The following is a 22632-nucleotide window of genomic DNA, read 5'->3' as shown; positions in this document are numbered from 1 at the left end:
GGCTTTTGTATGATTTATCAAATTCAGCTCTCAGCTCTTGCACTCTCCCGCATATAGCATTCCAGTCCATGTATTATGGATAATTTTGATGCTCAGCAAGATTTTTTTTTCATTGGACTCCTAGGTAATTAAGTTGAACACCCTTTCTTTTTTTTTTACTTTTAATTTTTATGTTTTATTTATTATTTATTAATTTTTATTTATTTATGTTTCTTCTATTCTATTCCTATATTTCATAATTATTATTTACTGTTTAAATCTATTGTCCTGGTCATCTACCCATTGTGCATAGTGGTTGGTTCTACCTAGGTGTGGATTTCTTTCCACTCTTGGGCATACCTGATATTATAATTTTACATTGGTGAAAAATGTCCTTTTTTTATTTATATTTATTTATTAATAATTTTTTTTGCTGCTGGCAGTAATCGCTGTATATTTTTTTATATTTTATCTAAGTCATTTGCCTTACTCAGAATTCTTTTTTTTAGGCATTTATTGTGTAGCTTATACAGCTTAAAAAACAAATTCGCACTCATTAACACAACGATTACTACCAACAGGATATTTATCATTTCTACATCTACTTTCTGTGATTCCACCTTATTGACAATTCCTGCAGTGGAATCTACTACCTTAGTGTCTATCAAACCCATTTTGGGTATATTACTTATTTTATCGGTAACTATGCCACTTTTATATGGCTTATATATTTCTATCTGATCTATCTTACTTATACTATTGCTCCTCATTCATACTATTAAAAGATTGACAATTTTCCTGCCTATTTGTTCGTACAGCTTTACGGGCTGTACTTCTAATCGGGCAGAAAAGGTTCCGCTCAATTTTACAATTTTCCTTATTAATTATTTTACAATTTTCTTATTGGCTATTTTTTTTACAATTTTTCTTACATATATATATTTTAACTTAAATATGCATTACAAATTTTGCATTATAAGTTTTTATCTTTGCTTAATCATTAAATTTTCCTCTGGTGTCCCTTTTTGGGATTGTCGTCTTGTGGCGTCCGCATCAGCTGGACGTCGCCGGTGTGGCACGCTGATGCTCCCTCGTTGTCGCTGGTGGTGGTTTGCCTCCCGCACTTGTCGCTATTTGATGTGGTGTATTCCCGCATCAGCTGGGCGTCGCCGGTGTGGCACGCTGATGCTCCCTCGTTGGTGCAAGGGGCGGCCTGCCTCCCGCACTTACAGTTGTCGTCGGCGTTTTTCCAGCGGTGGTGCAAAAGGCGGTCCTATGCCTTTCACACTTACTGCTCCTAATTGCGTATCGTGCAGTGGCGGCACGTGTACTCGCAGTGTGGGGTGTGCAATGGTCCCTCGCAGTCCGTTGGGCAGCTTTTTGCGTTCCTTGGCAGTTGCTTGGGTGAAGGCGGTAAAATTATTTCACGTTTATTTATATTTTCAATACGAGTGGAGCGAGTTGCGGAGTCGGGTTTCGCATTTTTGCTTATTGACTTTAAATAGTCAAGTTCTGCCTGCAATTTTTGGGCCGTTGTCCACGCGGGTGGTGTTGCAGTTGAGAATAAAAGCCACTTTAAATGTGCTATTCTCTTATTAATTTTATTGTGCACACCTCCGCGTTTACCCATCACTCGCGCACTCTACTCACTCAGTATTTTTATTGTGTTGATGTCCATGCCAAGCTCCGTCTTCCGAATTTTAAAGTTGTCCTCCTGCCGTTATTATGGTCGTTTTTATGGTATATCAGCTCCTCTGTCCTTGGTCCTCCAGGACCACTATCACGGTCCTATGTAGGACACTGTCATGGTCGCCATGTAATAACATACGTACTTTTTATTATGAGTTTTTATTAATTATTTATTAACTTTTATGACACTCAATCTTAAAACTTGAACTTATACTGATTTCTTACATTTTACTTAAAATGAACTTAGCTAAGGCCTCGTAGCTGCGCTGCCAGAGACGCCGGCAGCGGAGCGGCCGCATTATGTATTTTACTTATGTATTTGTACTCAGCGCTGTTGGCAGCGAGAGCGCGAGGGAGAATGTTATGTGCACTTGAGGTGGCTGACACTAGTTGCACTGACGCTGCACTTATGTCGCCCAATGCATGTGCGATCATATTACATCGCGTCCGAATTATGCTTGGCTTTTTGAATTAATTTATTCACTGCAATAAAGTGTTACAGTGTATGTTCTTAAGAGTGCACTGCGTACAGTGTGTACTCCTTATGTATGCACACTACAGAAGGTATTAGGTCCGTTCTGCTGATCAATAAATAGTGGAGTTTATCTTAATTGAGTGTCTTTGTCCCATCTCTTGCTTTTAAGAAACACTTAATTTGTGGATAAATAACATGAACTACTTGCGGATATAAAAGCGGACGATTCTTATAAATGTACATACGTACGTGTATAAATTTATGGTGACCAATTATTTATCCCTTACGAATAGAGAGTTTCATTATGTGTCCTCTACTAGCAGTAGGCCCAACCTATAAAATGTGTATTATAATACTCCAGAAGGGGTTACATTCGCGCCTATTTTTGTTTATGAATGTAGTGGCAGTCGCATCTTCCACAGCACACCCATTTGCCAAAAATATGCAAATCAGCTCCAAAGTCAAACGCTTCTCACACCACAATGCAGTAGCGATGACGCTAACTTTGGCAATAGTTACAACAGCAACCAAAACAGCAGCAATAGCAGGAACAACGAGCTGGTGGCAACATAATGCGGCAATTACATAGTTGGCGATTCTAATTCACTCAATTCGCAGCCGATAAAGGTGCGCCCAGAGAGACGGCAGAGACGGCAGAGCCAGCAGAGCCAGCAGAGCAGAGCAGCCATTGTCTGCAATGTTTTTGTTCTGTCGCCTGCAGCAGCAACAACTAACCAGCAAGAAGCAACCTGCAACGTGCAACGTGCAACCAACAACAGGTGAGTGAGTTGCTCTCCGACTAACGTTACACGAAATGTGCAAAACAAATTCGCGGAAAATCGAAAAGCGCCAGCAACAACAACATGCTTTTTAAATGCTTCAACCGCATGCAGAATTTGGGTCTGTTCTTTTAAATGTTAATTTTGCAGCAACAATTCAATAAGCGATACATAGCAGCAACTCAAAATGTCATCAGCAGCATATTTCTGGCGAATATTTGTGTTGATGTTGTTGTTGTTGTTGCTGTTGCTGATCTGTTTCTTTGGCCTCCAGTGTGACTGGCTGGCCAGTGTTGCCATTCTTGTCATTGTTCGAAGCTTACTTTTGTTTGCTTCCGTTTTTTTTTTTTTTTTTTTTTTTTGTTTTTCGCTTTTCGTGCTGTCTAAAAATTGTGCTGACCAAGCTTCAAGTGACACTAGAGTCATGTTATTAATTGCTCTTCATGGTCCAAGTTGCGCTTCAACTTAATGCAAACTTTTGCTTGGGGCTGGCTCACTCAAAGGCAATGGCCAAGCTGCTCCTCACTTGCTGCAGTTGCTGCTCTTGCTTGACAAATGATAAGAAAATCAAAATGTGCAGCAACCAGCAATCATCAACTGGCAACCGGCAACAATGCTGACAAGCCAAAAAGCAGCACAAAGTTTGGCAACAAATGTTGCCACATTCAACAATGCACAGAAATTAATGTCAAGTAGTAGTTGAATTTCCATTATATAATAAAAATAAAAATAATAAAGGGAACAAAAAAAGGTTTGCTCTAATTACATTCCATTAAGTAAGCTTTTCGTAAGCGCAGCCAGCTACCACAAAATGCACTCTCAGTGGGACGTCGAGAGGGTCCATCATTATCATTATCATTATCAACCTCATCGATGATGGTCTCGAGTGCCGGTGGATTGCCCAAAGAAAGCAAATTTTGGAAGCGCTGCGGCACTTGGAAGCGACGAACGACGAGTGTTGAGTGTTTGAGCTGCCAGCTGCTTGGCCGACCAAATGACTAGATGACTGACTGAACTTGGCATTGTTGTACCCGTACTCGTACTCGTATGTGTTCGATGTGCTATTGTTGCCATTGTTAACGGGTATTATGTTGTTATGACAGTTTGACAGGTGCACAAATGTACATACATACACGTACAGTGCGTATAGTACAGCACTCACCAGCTGTCCAATGCGTCGATGGCTCGATAAAGTGCGGCTACGGAAATCAAAGTGGTCCCAAATCTTATTTTTCATAGCCGCATATTTCTACACACACAGCGTTATCTCCATTATCATCATCATCATCATCATCATCGACATAGCCATCGTCATCGCTATCAAGTGGGCAATAAAATTATAACAGGCCCAGCAGAAATCAGTCATCAAAAATAGATTGCTTTTAATTGTTATTTAATCTTGGATACAACAATTTTGGTTTTTTTTTGCTACGCTTAACACTCAAGGTTAATTGCCATTTAAATGAGTGGAGTTTTGTTTGATGTGTGAGCGTCTGCTACATGCAAGTGTATAGATGTGTGTACGGGCTTGTTAGTTTATATAACAGTAGGAAGGAGTGCTTGTATGTGTGTGTGTGTGTGCGTTCAAGGAGCAATGGAGTCTGGGCACGTTCAGTGCTCGCCCTTGCCTTGTGCTGCAACATCAGCTCAAATATCAGTGCAGCCTTTATTTTACCCTCTACCTGAGTAGGACTACTATTATCTAATGCTTGCAACATCAGGAATGGTTTAAAGCTATTACTACAATTCTATACTAAGTAACTATTCATTCTTAAATCCCCTTATCCTCTTATCATGCAAAAGCATTACATAAGCTGTAACCAAATTTAACTTTATCTAAGCGGAAGAATAACAAGTTATTAATAAGTTGATAGAAAAAATATTATGTCATATATTTTAAGGAAACCATTGTTTAATTGTTATTTATTCATGAAGCAAACTAATAACCATAGTTACATAAAATTTTTACATAAAAGAAACTAAATGTCACCATGTAAGTAAACGAATAAGAATGTTTTTAATAAGGTAAGGTTGAGTTTAATGAAGTTATATATATATATATATATAACATTAATGGCTTAATCTTAAAGATCCAACGGTTGTAGTCCTTTGAGGTGGGCTATAGGACGATCGTGTGGAAGGCGCCTGAATAGTCTACTGAGTTCAGTCCGCGGTCCCTTATGGATTCTATTATTTATATTTCCAGATGACCTAACATGGTGCAGCGTTGAATCGAGGACGCAACATTTTTGTATAATAGATGCAATATTTATCAGATCGCTTATCAATCATGTCCAATTAAGATTTATTGAAGCACAAAAAGGAACATTTCTACCCAAAATACATATCAGGATTCATTATATTTTAATTGGTTGAAAACAAGATTTACGAACATAGATCGATTTCCAACCCCTGCGTTTTCATGTTCTTTTATTAAAGGAACTAAATAATTATTAGTTACAGTATTTAACGAAGGACACTTAAGAAATTTTGGAATAATAAAAAGCATAAAAAAATACTACTGTCTATGTTAATTATATATTATACAGTCGAAATTAAATAAAATGATATTTAATGGACGGGCAAAAATATTTAGCTATAGCCGATAGACGATATAGCATAGTTAACCGGAATCGCAGATTGAGAGATTCTTTAAGTAGACTCTGCTTCGAACCATGCCGAATTATCATCGAAATTCCAAGTTCTCATAAAATTAAATAATTCGCTAACCCAGGACAACGACTTAAATAAAGAATAGCACGAACACAAATAGAATAGCAAACTAAAATAAGTAGTCCTCTGAATTTTGTCGTTCATTACTAGATGTCGTTATCATCGCTTATTTTACATTTTCCTGCTTACTTTAAGGCTATTACTTGGCGATTACTCAGCGTTGCAAGACAAATGTTATATTTAGGATATAACATTAATCCAATTTATTAGCGTTTCCATTTAAAATTTTGTTTTGTATTTAGATATTAATTGAATCAGCTGTGTGTTTCAACTCCTCCCAGAAATGTTAGCAAGCTGCCTTCCAAATAATGTTAATGTTAATAATGTCCAAACATTCCATTTCAAATAATACATCGATTATATATAATTGGGAAGGGAATTAGAAAGTCAGCGTGTCACCAGGAATGTTATTTGCGATATTTTTTGCTTTTCGGAGAAAATCATGGTGAGATAAATTTGAGTTTTCGCATGAGGCTCACGTCATAGATTGAATTTTGAGTGTCGGCTACGTGGCAACCACAGGCTGCGTACAAGTAATTTTCTCAACACGTTCGGCTTGTCGTGCTATTCTGGACTGGCTTTCTCTTAGGCTCAGCAAAAGGGCACACACACAGACATACAGACAGACAGACTTTAATATTTACACAAAGACTTGCACAAATACCAATAAAAAGAGCCAGACTATTCAAAACTATCGCTCGCTCAACTGACATTCCCAATGACATTTTGGCACGTCTGCTGCAGCGCCCGAGGCCCAAGAATTAAAAGCTAAACGACGGCGACTGTCATAAAACTTAAATATCAAATTTTGGGCATTTAGTTGTAAGTATTTAATGAAGTCATTTGGGTGTTTTTACAAGTGCTGACGAGAACAGGCGATTGTTGCCTGTTTGTCTTGATACTGGAAATCTTGTCAGCAGACATGGTTGTGTGCTTGGCCCCCTTGGCTAATTTGTTAGGAGAGCAGACAGTACAAGTAACAGCAGCAGCAGAAGCAGCACCAAGAACAACAACAACAACAACAACAACGAAGCTACAACACAGACAAGCAATGTGCTATAAAGTTGTTATACATACTACGTAAGCCACAAAGGCAGTTGCAAACTCTAATGATCATCAGTGGCATCATTTATCAAATAGTTGGTGTTGTTGCTCATCATTAAAATCAGCAACATCATCAATTGCTGCTGCTGGTGCTGCTGCCATACCAGCTATTGTTGCTTGTGCCGATGATCTGCAACATTTTTCACTTCAACACTCAGCAATTGCTGCTCAGCGCTGAGAAACTTTGAGCAAACCGCGCGCTCTCTCCCCACAGTCTCTAACCTAGGCTTGAGAGTTGCCAGCGTTCTGAGAGAGACGACGACGATACAGCTGTGTGCTCATGGAAGATGATCTAGAAGACCGTCTCTGGGAGCCAGTCAGCCACTCAGCCAGGCAGTCAGCAGCGAGCTTGCTTCCATTGTTTGAGCAAACGCGACTCAACTTTTTACATTGTTTTGGGTGCAGTTGGCAACGCGACGCCGTCGTCGCTGCCGCCGTCGACAGTGCTGCCAACGCTGGCTGCTGCGACTGCGCACCGCACATTGGCGCTGATTATAAAAAGCAAGCGCATCTCCAAGCTGTACCCTAATTCAAAACGTTCGTGTACTTCGTGCGGTTTGCTGTTGGCATCGAAAAACACAATAAAAATACAATTGAAGATACTCACACACACACACACACACACACACACACATACACACGCACAAGCACTGAAGAGGTTGTTTGTGTGGGCCCTCGTTGAAAGTGAGAGTTCAATTTCGATTTCAATTTCAATTCCAAGTGTCTTCAAAAGGATATTGACTGGAGTGTTCAAGTGTGCCAAAGCAAATTATAAATTATTAGAAAATAAAAACTACAAGTAAATGCCATTTAAACATAAAAAAATAAACAAAAAACCAAAAATTTGACAAACATTCGAAATAATTTAATTTTGCTTGCATTCGTATGCAAATAATTGCTTTAAACTAAAAGAAATATAAATAATATAGGCAATCTTTTGAAGAAGCTGTTCTTAATCTACTGTTTTTGTTAAACAATTACCATACAAATTATAATAAAAAACTTACTGTTTAATTTCTCATTAATTTAGCGACCGCGTGTGCATAAAACTTAGGATTCCAATCTTAGCCATTTTGCCTATTACTAGCAAAATGTTGTCCTTTAAAACATTTATGTTGCTTGTAAGTATTTCATTTAAATAGTAACTAACTGTTATTAGATTAATATTACATTAACATTATAACTGTTAAGAGAGTTTGTTGATTTTGAAAAAATGACTTGAAAGGTATTTCCTCTCTTTCTTTGGTGTTGGAAATAGTCCCCTTCTATATAATCAGCTAAAAAATTAAGTAAAATACAATTGTTATTGTATTTGTATTGTATTGTTTTTATGAAATTATACCAGTTATCTAGTTTTCTTCGATACACATTTAACAACATTAATGATGTGAAGAATCTTCGTTGATTGGAGAAGTGTTTCTTCTCGCTCGCTTTCATAGTAGTCCCCTTCAATATAATCAGTTGAATATTTAAAAATAAACATCACTTAATAATTTGTATTTGTTGTGGTCCTTTAAAAATTATACCAGTTATCCAATTTTCTTCAAATGAGGGTTTTAATAAACTGGTAAATCATTGGATTATCCACGCATTGCCAGCATATTTGTCCGCATTCCTTAAGTCGATAAATATAAGAGCCAACGACGTTTATTTATCTTATTTGGAGATCACATCTAAAAACTACACTCATCAATATACATACGTGTATCTAGTATACTCGCATGAACTGGGAAAATGCGTCTCGTTGTCGGAATTGTTTAGCATGCACTAAGCCTACATAAATCAGCTGCAAACAAATCATGTGAGCTTTATGACCCTCTGAAAAATGCCAGCAGCAGGACCCATTACCATTCCCACTGACTTTCGTAACATCTTACACACACACACACAAACACACCGACACAAACTAAAACAAAGAGCAACGCACAAAGGACAACAAGTTAAGCTTGTTATATGTCAAATTTGTATATAAGGATGTGTTGGAATTTGTGAGTGTGTCTTTGTGTGTGTGCGTGTGTGTTTGTGTTTGTGCGGACGTCACGGCCACAGTCTGATGGACAGCTGGACGCTTTTGAGCTTTGCTCTGCGTCGTCATTTTTCTTTGGCCACAAAGGACAACATCAACAACAACAAAATATATATACACAGCTTAGCTATCTTCCCTCTGCATCATTCCGCCTGTCCGAGTTACATATATGCTGTGGTGGATTTGCCTCTGATTGCCGTTTATAGCGGGCATGTTAAAAAGTTAACTTGTGCTCATAATTTAAGCCTCGGCTAACTTCAAATGGGATTTAGTGTTGCAGCAGTTGCCCCCCAACTGCTGAACCCATCGAGACTGCCAGACAAGTGTGCCTGGCAAACACAACACTTGTCAGCACTTGGCGTCAATAGTAACGAATATGGTTGCATAACCCAAACATCTTGTACAACAACAACAACAAAATCTCCCTCTTTTTGGTTGAAGTTGCGCTTTGGAAAGGAAAAACAAAATCGAACAAATTGCAAATAATCAAAGACACTTAAGTGCTATGCGTAATATATGCTGGAGAAATACATATAAACACACACACACACACACACACACACACACACACCCTCGCAAAGCACACACCCCCACTTCAGCGCACTTTGTGCTGAAGAGCTGAAGAGCTCGAGAGCTAGAATTGTTGGCAACAGCTGCTCACGTAAAATACGTACAAATAAAGAGAAATAATATTTGATTATTCTCAACAACTGGCTTGCCATTGTCGCATTTAGTGCGTGTGCCCAATTTTTACGCATTGTACGAGTGTGTGGCCTGCTTTTAGGCGCAGTGCCATTGTCATTAAGTAGGTGTTTATGTGTGTGTGTATGCTAGGGCGTGGCACTTAAGTGAGCCCATAAACAAGACGCCCCTTTTTTTTGGGGAACCTTTATGAACATAAAGCAGAAATCCCGGCTCCAGCTCCAACTCCGTTGAGTATCATCATCAGTTTTGTTGCCACATGTTGTCCTAACATGCTGTGCGCCACTTTCACTTTATTTTTAAAGCCATCCAAACACTTTGCTTAAGGGACGCCCACGACTGCAGTGTGTTGGAAAAAGGCGATTTTTTGGCTGTTGGTATGCAGTCTGCAGACTGTCTGCCTCTGTTTTTTATGCATTTCACTGCCGAGTGGAGACAGGACAGACTTTGAAATGGGTTGGCCGTGATACAAAGGCCCAAGGTGGAAAGGAAGTGCGTTGGGTTGGACTTGGACAGACGCGCGTAATTTGCCGCTTGTAACTTTTTGACTTTTGGCCCAGCATTTTATTTTATTTTTTTTTGTGTATTTTTTTGTTGGTAACGCCCACGCAGACAGTAGAAGTCGCAATAACAACAGAAAACGCCCAAAAGCAGACTACCTTGGGAACCACAGGAACGTCAGGGTTCCAGCCAGACGTCTGCTCCGCAATCAACACTTGAAAACACATCGTGAAAAAAATATGAAAAAATTGTAGAAAATAGTGCTATATTTTGCGTATTGAAGCTTCAATGCTCTAGGATATATTCCTATGTGTATTATATTTATGGATCAGAAGGGCTTTAAGGACGAATGAGATTGTTTATTTTCCATATCACTGCACATCCTCCATTCTCTTCAACTTAAAGATTAATATATAGTTATTAATGATTATCTACGATGAATAAATCAAACTGTGTGCACGATTAGCTCCTAACTGCATATACATTTCTAGGTATAAAAGAGCTTAGCTCTAGCCAGGGACATGATATATTTTTATTCGAATATTCACATCTCTTCCATTTACAAACTATTTGGAAATATATTTGAAAAATAAACATAAGTATATTTATTTAGAAAGCGATATCAGAGAGGCTATTAACCAACATATCTATACACATTTCTATACAAAAAGCTGTAGTCAGGGGCATGATATAATTTTATTAAAATATACCTACCTCTTCCAATTGCAAACAATTTAGAATTATAAGAGAATTCCATGGAAAGTAATATGCGAAAGGGTATTAACAAAGTAGAGGTAATTTGGGCACACAAAAAGGACAATTGATAACGAATGAATGTCCAGAGACTTTTGCAGCATCCTCTCAATACGTATAGAAGGCACTCTCTCTGCACGCTTTACATATCCATTTGACATTGCGGCCCAAAAAACAATGACAAGTCAAGCGCACTGGCCAAGTGCTGCATATTAATGCCAGACTCCAGCCATCGTTATTATCAACATCAAAATCATCATCATCATCATCATCAGCATCAGGAATAGCTTCAGCTGTCAGTGCTGCAAATTTTCTCACACAAATCGCCCACTCGCCATTATTAGTGCTTTGCAGTAACGCAGCGCGTTTGCAATTCCAATGGCTGCAAAAATTGCAAAGAGACAGCAGACAGAAGACAGCCAGATCAGCAGTTGGAACATAAAATATGCACAATTTGATGTTTCGGCTGATGAGCTAGCAAGCTGCTGAGCAGCAGTCGTCATGGCTGACGCACATTTGGCCAAAAAGCATTGGGCTATACTTGTATGTGTTTGCAATTTGCAAATGCAGGCAGTCATAGCTGCAGAAACAGCCTTTGATTAGCCAGCTGATTATGGCACGCGCAATCGGAAATTGGCTCTTTCCCAATCGTCCCCTCCCCCCTCTCAAATCCACTCCACACTCCACTCGACTCCACAGTACTTGCATTCTGCCACGTGAAGTGTAAAACGTGCCAATGCTGTGTTTGTTGCCCAATCGGCTGCTGCTGCCTGGCAAGCCAAACGTTTTTGCATTACAAATTCGATTTTAATTAAAATGATTTGTCAGATTTCATTATGCTGCTGCCATCAAGGTAATTGAGCTGAGAGGTCGTCCCATATGTGCCAATACTAATGCCAATAGCATGATGATAATAATAGAAAAATGCAATTGCCACAAAACTGCACAAGGGGGGGAAAAATCTATGCACAAAAATGTTTTTTACACACCGCTTTTTTCTACATACGAGCAATATTATAGTATGTATGTAATTGCCAAGCGGCTGCAATTGTTTGGCGCGGTTTTATTGTCTTTTGTGAATGTTGCAGAAACGAGTTGAACAAAAAAATATACTATAGTATATACGATATTGGGGCTTAAGCAAGTGCAGCTTGTGGTCGGTGGTCGCCTTTTGAGGTTGAGTATGTCAGAGTGTCTGTGTGTGTGAGAGAGGGGGAGAGGTGTCTTTAGCTATGTGTGGTAATCTAATTAAATCGAAATTTCAGCTGATTACAAAAGCACGCCCAATGCATTGCAAACAGCGGCCGCTAATTGCCCGAGACCCACAGCCTGTCCCTCTCAGCATGCAACGGGGCGTATGCGCAATGCTGGAGCTCAAACATCTGCCGAGCCACTTTGCATTGCCTTTTTTAATTGCATAGTTTGCTAGGTTGTTTGTTGTTTGTTGTACGCTTTGTGCTTTTGGCTAATAGTAGTGCTTGCTGCAAATAGGCAACCATTAGCAACAGTTGTACCGAAAGCAATGGGTCTCCTCCTCCTCTGCCTTGGCAAATGCGCTCGTTCTTTGGAGTTGGGTTGAAAAACCGCAACTTTTATAACCATAATTAGGAGGTTTTCTGATTAATTCATCTACTACATTTATATAATTCATTTGTTTAGAAACGACCGCAACTTCTGTACAAATATTATTGTAGTTACGAGGAAATCTTGGCTAAGACTTGTGCACAACTGATTATTTTCATTTTTTCCACAAAATATTGCTCATTTTCGAATGTATTTTTAATGTGTATCGTTATTTTGAGCAATTGTTATTGCTTTTGATATATCACATTTTAATGGCCAACATGCGAGCGTTACGTCTTATATCCAATTGTTTTCGCGCATCATATGCAGTAATTGAATATTGGAATTAGAAAACAGAATAGGTATTATAAACAAGAAGAAAAGTTGCATGCAAGTTGGCATGATACTGACCAGCAGCAAAATATCAAACGATTGCTGAATTGTCTGAACGATCTTTGATTGTAAGTATTAGCCATTTATAAACGAAACTTTTTATATTTGAACAACTTCAAATAAAATAAGGTGCAAAAAGTACTTCACAACAACACCTACAAGTGCAGTCTAGCCAAAGTAGTTCGCCCTTTGTTTGCTTTTCTTCTTCGCCCAATTTTAAGCCACTTTTACTCTCTATTGTTGTTGCTGCTTCAGCCAGTTGAGCGCCATGGGCTGTCACTCACTTCACTTTATATATCACTTTAAAAACAATTTTGGCGTTAACAATTTACAAATTTCGAGCCTTCATCAACGGCTGCTTAACATATTTGCAACGCTAAGCGTTTGTAACTTGCAATTTACTTTTGTGTCTATATATTTTTGCGGTTGTTGTTGCTGTTTTCGGTGCTGTGGAGATTCGAGTATGCTGCTGTTGCTGTTTTGGCGGAAAGGTTAATATCTTTATGTCGGAGCTGCCGGCGCTAATTTTTATGAGCAGTTTTATCTCGTGATTATGGTCCACGCTTATGGCCAGTAAATGCGGGTTAAGTAGGGTTAATATATAGTCTATGCTTAGCATGTGAAAAATGCGACTTGAATCAATTATGGAGAAGCAGTCAACAATTAACTCTAAAACAACACCTTATAATTCTTTCCACTGATGTACCTAGGAAAAAGTCAATGTTGACAATTATTTAAGTGAAACTTCTTATATGTGAGGGTTTTCAATGACTTTTCTGTGACGAAACCGATTCTAATTGCAAAATAATTACGCAATCGTATTTATTTTGATATATTTTGTTCAAGCCAAATGTACATTAGCCATCAATCAATTTATATTTTATTTATATTTATATCTTATTCCACTTCCTCTTTATCTACTAAACTAATTAAATTTTGTACATTTAATTCAATTATTAATGAAACATTGCTTAAAAGAACCCAATTAAGAAAAACACATACAATTATTTTCTCAATTCCATTACTCCTAGCTCGTCTATTAAAGACATTTCTATTGATATTAAGCGCCAGCTATGAAAGTGTAATCTTTGAACATTTGCACGCCAGCTGCAATACACAGCACGCCGGCTTTTGCTCTGCTCCGAGCAACAAATCAAATCAGCAATATCAAAACCCAATAACGTGGCAGCTACATAGACGATGACCCCAAGGAGCTTGTAAGTCGTGCGGCACAGATGCGCGCTACTCGCCTTTTTGAAACTTTTTTTTGGCATTGTCCTTGGCAAGAAACTGTGACTGTTGGCTGTTTTCCTTGTGAACCCAGCACGTGACTGGCAGGCTGGAAGCCCAAAATGTGGCAATGTGGCAAGTTGCAGTTCAATTGCAACTTCAAGTATTGCCAATGTCTCTGGCGGCGAAACGAAAGACTTCAACAACAAACTGCAAACAAGGCAATAAAAGTCATTTCCCATTGCACATAACACACGAGATCGAGTTGTTGCAGCTGTGGTTTTTTTTTTCTTCATTTTTATTTTCATCGGTTTTTTTTAGTTATTTTTTGTCTACTCCCCGTTGCCATTCACTTGGCCCATTAACTTTTATTTTGCCAAATTTGCATTTCAATGCCCCAAAGTGAAAAATCAAACAAAAAGGCGATGAAAAAACTTGAACAGCGAGCGGCATGCAACAAGCTTGGCAGCGCATGTTACTGTTGCTGTTGCTGTTTCTGTTGCCACAGAAAAGGTCAACCAAATGTTTGTTGTTCTGCACGTCGTCGCTGTCTTCGTTTTCGTCGTTTCGGCAGATCGTGTGTTGCAAGTGCATGTCGTATCTCACATCTATATAGAGGAGATTTCTTGTTGCATTCTGTGGCATGCCACGCTGTCAGCTGCTGTTGCTGTTGCTATTGCTGCCACTTCTGCTGCACTACAAAAACAAACTTTGGCTCATCAGCGAGTGTGCGGCTTAATTGTTGGGAACGTTGCAAATTCCATAAATTTATATGCACATACATAGATATATAAAAAGCTCTAACAAGATTTTAGGCACGCCATCGACTACTCGTACTTGACTGCAACTGCAACTGAAACTCCTACTCCAGCTCTAATGTGGGCGTCAGAATGCTGTCGCTGTCGTTACTGCTGCTGTTGTTGGGGCTGTTGTTGTTGTCTTAGGGTGCCGCTTAAATGATGTAAGAGCCCGAATATTTAGCTGCCAGTTGATGACTTAATAATAAGGCGATACTGCCGTTTAGACACTACAAGTATTTTGGTAAAAGTAAGCGGCAAGCAAATTGAAAATGTCATGCAATTGAAAATAAAATCGAAAGCCCCCCTGCAGCTCTAATTGTAACTACAAGTAAGTTACCGCATTCATGTGTTGCCGCTGCCTGCTGGCGTCACTAACACCAATTAAATTAATTAAAATAAATGCACGTTGAATGCGACTTGAATCGCGATTCCACAGCTTAGATGATCTTTATGAAGACATTTTTATGTAAACATTTTTATTGCCACCATAAAGCAGTACTCGTATAGAGCGTTGGTGTCGCCTGTCCACGACTCGTATCTCTTGTAACTTGTAGCTGTAGAGGAGCAACTTGGCCTGCTTTGCTTTTCGTAGCACTCGTAACACCACATTAAATGCTAAGCGAACATAAATCAACTCGCAGGCGGCCAACTTGCCATTTAGCCAAGCACTCTCAGGCACTCGAAATGCAATTGTCATAAATACTATTCATAGTGTAATTTGGCGTCGATGCTCTGGACTGGATCGTGATCGAGTGGGGAATGATGACAGTACAAAGATTTGCACACTTCCACAGATGCGGCTCAGCTCAGCTCAGCATGATCGCAGAATGGAAATGTCTGCCCAATGTTTAAGATGTCTATTTATAGTAGGCTGAATGCTTTAGGCAATACTCGTAATGTGTGGGTAAACTATTAATAAAGACAACATTTTTCTACTGTCTTTTAAAGTGCAAATCACCAAACGGAAAAATGTCGTAATGTTGCTTCGTTAAATGTACTTAAGCAGTTTATATAATTTATTTATGAGCTCATCGGCAAACTTTTCACCTATGAGAACGAATATTTTATACTAAAGTTTAGCTTAATTGATTACTAAGCCGCTTAAGAAATATAGCAGCTCTTAAGCTTCGGAAAAAGCTAAGCACATAAAAAAGAAACTTTAAAAAAACAATGCGATATTAAAAAATATACTTCCAATTGGTTTACACCAGATTTCAAACTAACTAAGCACATTTAATGAATTAATCTAATAACGCACATATTTTATAAATATTTCGCCGATTAATTAAAATTTAGTTTAATTAAAACTTGAATATTTTCGTGTTCGTTAATTTGTTGTTAAATAGATTTGGGCAATAGTTGCAAAATCTTTTTATCTATGTAACGTACCCGTATACACGTATAGCTACTTATAGTAAATGCCTCAACACGTGTCCCACTCGAGTGTTAATTGGCAAGTGGAGCAGCGAGGCAGCAAAACAAGCGCCGAGTGGCAATCGAACTGCCCACCCATGTAATTAATTTAAACAATCTTCATTCCACAATTTGCCTGCTTAGCCTTCAACTTGACGTGGTTAACAGTGGGCGTATTTGACATGCAACACGAAAGGCACTCAACACTCAACACAAAATCAAAAACAAAGAGACTATTCAGCCGTTGTTTCAATTAAAACTATGACCGGGACCTAGTTTGAAGCTCTTCCTGATTAATCTTTGAAAATGTTGCAAACAAACACTTGCTGATTGTTGTGCAAAATAAATTAATTAACTATTTGCATAATTACATACTTGTGCAATGTGTAAAGTATTTGCTTTGAAAAATATAATCAACAAGTCAGCAAGTGGGCTAAATGTTTTGAGGCACGAGGCAACAACAACAAAATAATGAAAATAACGAACAAACAATTGTGTTATTTATTAAATTATGCGATATTAATCATCATGCTTCAATGCGATGCTCGCTCAATATAGCCAACATGTTTCTTGCTTGACCATGTTTAGAGACTTATAATAGCATAACAACTGATTTTCATGCACAATAAAGCAGATGGCTTGGCTTCCCATTCAAATGAACTTTTTTTAATGCCTAAAATTCTAAATAGCTTCAAAGTGGTGGATACGCGGCACACCACAGGCCGTCGCAGAAAACCTTCAGCATTCCAAAAAATCTCAATCAAACACAATCATTAACAGCACTTGGTCAATTAAATTGTGGTACATGCTCTTGCTTTTTTCCCCTTATGCCTATCACATCATTGCTGACTTGCAATACGAAAGAGATACGTTCAGAATATACACATCTAAAGGCATACTTAAAGTCAAAGATGAAATATACCGAGAGCGGAAATACAAAACCTGCCTGTTCAGATTCTGAAACTATTGCCTTTGAAGTTTTGTTTTTTTTTTTTACCATTTACGAACCAATTAAGAAAATGTGCTCTGTTGTGTTTTCGTAACTTTTGAATGAAAAGCATTTCGATTATTCCCAAAGCACATGTCGTAACAAAGTATGTATATCATAAAAGCTATTGATTTCTTCGATTCTTCGTACTGAAAAGAAGACTTCTAAAGCGTCCGGCAACAGGACCTGCTTCTAAGCTTAGCAGTATTTGGAACAACAATCAATGCTAAGGTTGCTGGCCACTTCTCTTAGCAGTTTTTGAAAAACTAGTTTTAACAACAGAATTGCTTATCCAGATGGACAGCTGTTGAAATATTCCTGTAAACCTCATGACGGAGTAGGAAAACGTTAAACCACCTAACCAATAAAATATCCATTGAGAAGCCGGACAGCCACCATCATGAAAATTTACTGACGGAGCTGAAAAAAACACATTGGAACATGAAACTCCAGAGTAATTACTCTGTCACTGTATAATAATATAAAATACTATAAGTTCCGTTTAGAGCGCGTTCGGATGACTACCATTTCCATTTCCAAACCCAATTCCATTTTGGTTTACTTTTCAAAAGACAAAATATACTTTTTTTTTAACAAATACCAAATATGGTATTTTTATTATTTGTAATAAAACGTACAATTCTAAAATCATTTTTTTGTATTCATGTCTTAATTCAAATAAGCTGCACAACTCCTCAGCAACTCGTTAGCCCACATGTTCTTAGCCTTGTTTAGTTTGCTCAATTTTTGTATTCAAATCAATGCTTCCAAATGGAAACTCTTTCTGCAACACAGTTAACCATTTCAACAATAGACTACAAAGTTCTGCAAAAATCGGAGAACGGAAAAATTCAACGTACATACAAAGATAGATACATACATATGTGGAAATTTCAGCACGGCCGTTGAAAATATATGTACTTAACCACCACATGACACAATATTTTATACTTTCTTTTGAGGTTAAGTTTGGTTTAGTGTTGGTATACGAGTACTTCCCATTAATTAAATTGATTAATTTTAATCGAATATTGAAGAAGTGTATAAATTATTATTCCATTGTATTTCAAAATATAGTCTGGAACTTTTAAAAAATTAACAAGCCAAAACTAATCTGTTATAAATACAAAGCAGTTGACTGCAAATACATACCTTTGGGATACACTTAAAAATACCAAACCATTTTAGGTGTTGGTAACTGTCCCATTGACAGCGCATCGATAGGATGCCGACGACTATAAACTACTATAGGGACGTTTTTATTTCCAATTCTGTCAGTCGCAGCTCAGAGCTGATAGAGCCTCGACATTCTTTTAAAGTTGTTTTTTTTTTTTAAATATTATTTGGCTATTATTTAATGTTATTTAACTATTTAGAGTGTGCCTGTTTCCAATATATAATTTTTTATACTTTTATTTTAATTTCCTTTTTTATTATTTCAATACTTGGTATATTTATGTTTTTTGCAAACGCAATGGATTGTACTACGACAGGAAACCTAGGGCCTAGGTAATGCCAATATTAAAGTATTCTTTTGTTTTTTCAATTGTTTATCAATCCTTTCATTAGTTTAAATGTAATATGAATTTGAAGAAGCCTTTTCAGCTATTTGTACTAAATGAGTTATGTTTAAGGTAGTTTCAAAAGGCAGCTGAGCATCTCTGTAAAGATTGTTATTGGCAATCAACCAAGTTAATGCTCTATTCAGTCTTTGTATATCCTCGATAATGCAAATCTAAGACTTATATGGTTTTCTCATGGATGCTATTGTCAGAACTGGACCAAATTAAAATAGGACCACATCAGCTTTTACATAAAAAAAAAGAATCAGCAAAATTGGTTCACCCAGTCGGCAATTCTGAGGAAACAAACATAAAAATTAAAAATTAAAATTCCGCCGAATTAAGACCCCCTCCTTTTTTTGAAGTCGGTTAAACATAGAACTGGAATATCAGATTTGCCATATTATATTGATTATAAACGTTATCATCTTCTATGCATATTATTTCCATCTGCATGGGATTTAATTGTCTATATCTTCGATTTACAGAAAAGTAAAATACGCTATTTTCAAAATTATACCATATATCTCAAATGAATATAGTCATACTAAAAAGTCTATTTTATGCTAAACGTATCTGTAATCAAGTTCTGCAGATAAAATTGAGAATGTAATTTCTATATTCTTCTGCAGAACGTAAAATGCTCCAAAACTTCAATATTTTGTAATATCGGTATCAAATGGTATTTTTTAAGATGGGAATGCAGTTTTCGAAAGCTAATCACAATATATATTATATTATTTTACAATATAGCATTATACGAGAGCTTAATGGGACTACACGTAACTTCACGTAAATATATATTAATGATACTGCCGCATCGCTTTGGAAACTTTCGCACATTTCAAAAAACTAGGAAGTAGCTGAGACATGGGTTGCATCTTCAACATTTCTTCAGCCCTAGTTAAGGCACAAATCAAAGCAAACTTCTAGTCTCCAAGGGAGAACATGTGTGAAATGTAAAGTCTACACTGAGGCGGCTTTTCGACTGCCTGCTGGTGTCGTTGTTGTTTTTTGTAGGCAGTTAGACTTAAGTGCAACAACGGCTTATCTTCATCCATTTGTCTGCCTCCGCGTCTGTCCGGCTGTCCTTCTATATGCCTATGTGTGTGTGTGTGTGTGTGTGTGTGTGTGTGCAGCTTGCTGGTCGTTAAGTTGCTGCAATTTGTAGTCGGCCGCTCTTGGCTTTTATTTAATTTACACGCAAATTATTTGCTGTTATTTTATTGGAGTCAATGCACAAAACGTTTTCAACAATTTGTTTTTTCGGCTAACGGTTGAGCTGTAATTGCATTTGTTTTACATGGAAAATTGCTGTTGACATGCCTAATGCCTTGAATGTACTTGAGCTTGAAGGTTGGGACCACCCAGCTGGCATTAATTGAAAATTCGCAAGCAGAAGAAATACATAATTAAATTAAATATACTGTATGAACAGGTACGCGGAAAGCAGTCACTGGCCAACAGGTATTTCAAGCATATACTTGTAAACCTTAATTTTCTTTAGCTGCGGAACAATTCATTTTTAGATGTTGGCGGCACACGCGTCGTATGTGTAATTAACGGCATTGCGAATCGCATAATTATCGCAATGGGGAAAGGGGACTAACAAAGAAAAACTAATCAGCAAACAATGTAAAACGCTTGACTTTGACATTGGCATATGAATCGACCATCAATGTTAATGATTTATATGTAATTTATAAAAACAAACAATATGTCGATGTCCCTCGATGCTCGAGCGCTTCCGTGATTTCGAGCAAATAACTTTTTTAAATAAAATAAATGCAGTTAGCAAATGCAAATTGCATTGACAGCCAGCTGAAAGATGAGCTGCACAGAGGCAGACTTGAAGCGCGAGTGCATGAACTATCTGAATAAACATAAAGTAGCCAGTTGTCAGTCGTTTGATGAATGGCCTGACAAGTTATGAGCGGGCTCTGCTGCTCGCATGTGTCAATTAGCCATGTCTTGGGGGCCAAGAATGGCCAATGCAGCACTGGGCTTGACATTTAGCTGCAATGAAAAAATGAGGAATGAAAAATGAAGATGAAGAAGTGCGCCCGCACCAAATTAAGCCTTAATTGCAAGGCAATGTACGAGTACAGCATGCGGTTTGTTGCCCTTTTGCCAGCAGACGTTTTTATTTTGGGCACGTTCTAAATAAATTGCAACAAGTTGGCAACGGTCGCTTCTCTTTACTTGTAGTTTGGTTGGGTTTGTTTTGGTTGGTGTGTTTTGTTTTGCACCTGCCCCGGAGCAAGCTGTCGGTGTTGGTTGGCGTTGGCAGCCAATGCTGCTGCTGAATGTCAGTTGAGATATTATCGCAGCTTCTATTTCTAGTCTCTAGCCTCTATTTGCTTTCAGGTCTTGCTCTGTTTGACGTTCACTTCGTACTCGTACAATCTTAACCTTTGTTGGACTTTAATTTTTTCAATTAAAATGCCACCTTGCCACACTATTGTAATAACCTATGTACTATATGTATATATAATGTCGTTGGTTAATTCTTTTCTTCTTTTTTTACATTCCACAGAGTTTATCACTTGCTGCCATTATCGCCTATGTCTACGCCCAAGTCGCGCCCGGTTCGAATGCGTATTTGCCGCCCACGAAAAATGGCTACGACTATCCAGAGCCCAATACGCCATTTGTAAGTATGAGAAATTTACAATTAGCCAAGCCAAGCCAAACTGCAGCAAATTGAATTTCGGTAAATGGCTAATTATGGCCATTATTTTCACTCGAGAGTCGCTCACTCACTCACTCACTCACTCAACCCGACAGCCCTTCACTCGACTTCTGGCTTGAGGCTTGTCGCCACATTTATCAATCCAGCTGCCTATATTTGATTGTTGCTGTTGCTGTTGAAGGCAGCACCTTTGATGCAACTGACAAACGTTAAACGTTAAATTTAAATGCCGACCCAAATTATGTTGCATTTGTCACTCGACCAACATTTTGATGGGAGGAGTCACAGACAAAGCCCGTCGCGAGTTGAGCTTTGGTTGGTGCTTGGCTTGGTTGCTTGAATTAAATTATGACTGAAAAGTGTTGACCTTATTTTTATAGAAACCAGCGCCTGGTCGACCTGGCCCTGCCCCCGGCCCACGCCCACCAGGCCCCAGAAACCCACCCGGTCAACCTGCCGATGTAAGTTCCTACATAAGAATTCATCTGCAAGGTCTGTCCCATTTGGATAAACTTTGGATATTAAAAAATACATTCCATCTATACGTATAATCTGAAAATTTTAACAAAACAAAATTGTTGTATTATTTTCTATACTCGTAGGATCACGAGCACGTGCCCGGCATGCCATATGACTTTGAGTATGAGGTGAAGGATCCCGAGACAGCCAACGACTATGCGCACAAGGCGTCCAGTGACGGCGATGTGGTAACCGGGGAGTATCGCGTGCAGTTGCCCGATGGACGCACCCAGATTGTGCGCTACACTGCCGACTGGAAGACAGGGTACCATGCGGATGTCAGCTACGAGGGAGAGGCCCAATTCCCACAAGGACCTGCGGGTGGCGCACGTGGTGGTGGCGGCGGCGGCGGTGGCTACAATTACTAAAATAGCCTCACCTGTGTGTGACTTGACTTATGTCTGGGGGTTGTCTTGTTGTAAATTCCATGAGAAATGTATAAACTTTGCGATATACGAATAAAAAGTTATTGGTAAATTAGCTCACGTGTCTTCATTTGCCCTAAGCACATGCATATCTACAAAGAGTTTCAAATTTTGAAATTATATAATTAAATAGAAATAAAAGAAATATATATATCTAACAGAAATAAAGTCAACAGTTGTAAGGCTAACGGGAGTTAATGTTTCGTTCTAAATTTCAAATTAAAAGCTAAGAAAGGCTACAAAATAACTGTTCAATAACAATAACAAACATATAGTAGCCAGAGGTTTCCCTGAAGATAACCACAG

The 22632-nt window shown here is 38.3% G+C and overlaps 1 protein-coding gene across 1 annotated transcript; it reads left to right on the top strand.

The window, feature by feature from the left end:
* The first annotated feature begins 7860 nt into the window (after positions 1-7860).
* Positions 7861-22269, top strand: LOC115634571 (pro-resilin). The gene is made up of 4 exons (XM_030532395.1): positions 7861-7880; positions 21227-21343; positions 21763-21843; positions 21985-22269. Exons 1-4 carry the CDS (start codon positions 7872-7874, stop codon positions 22267-22269), a joined length of 492 nt encoding a protein of 163 aa, XP_030388255.1. The 5' UTR covers positions 7861-7871.
* Positions 22270-22632: the final 363 nt, after the last annotated feature.

This window comes from Scaptodrosophila lebanonensis, unplaced genomic scaffold, assembly GCF_003285725.1.
Source record: "Scaptodrosophila lebanonensis strain 11010-0011.00,11010-0021.00 unplaced genomic scaffold, SlebRS2 tig00000001-arrow-pilon, whole genome shotgun sequence".
Lineage (NCBI taxonomy): Eukaryota > Metazoa > Arthropoda > Insecta > Diptera > Drosophilidae > Scaptodrosophila > Scaptodrosophila lebanonensis.
The sequence above is the reverse complement of the archived record's forward strand: the minus strand, read 5'-3'. Positions and strand labels throughout refer to the sequence as shown.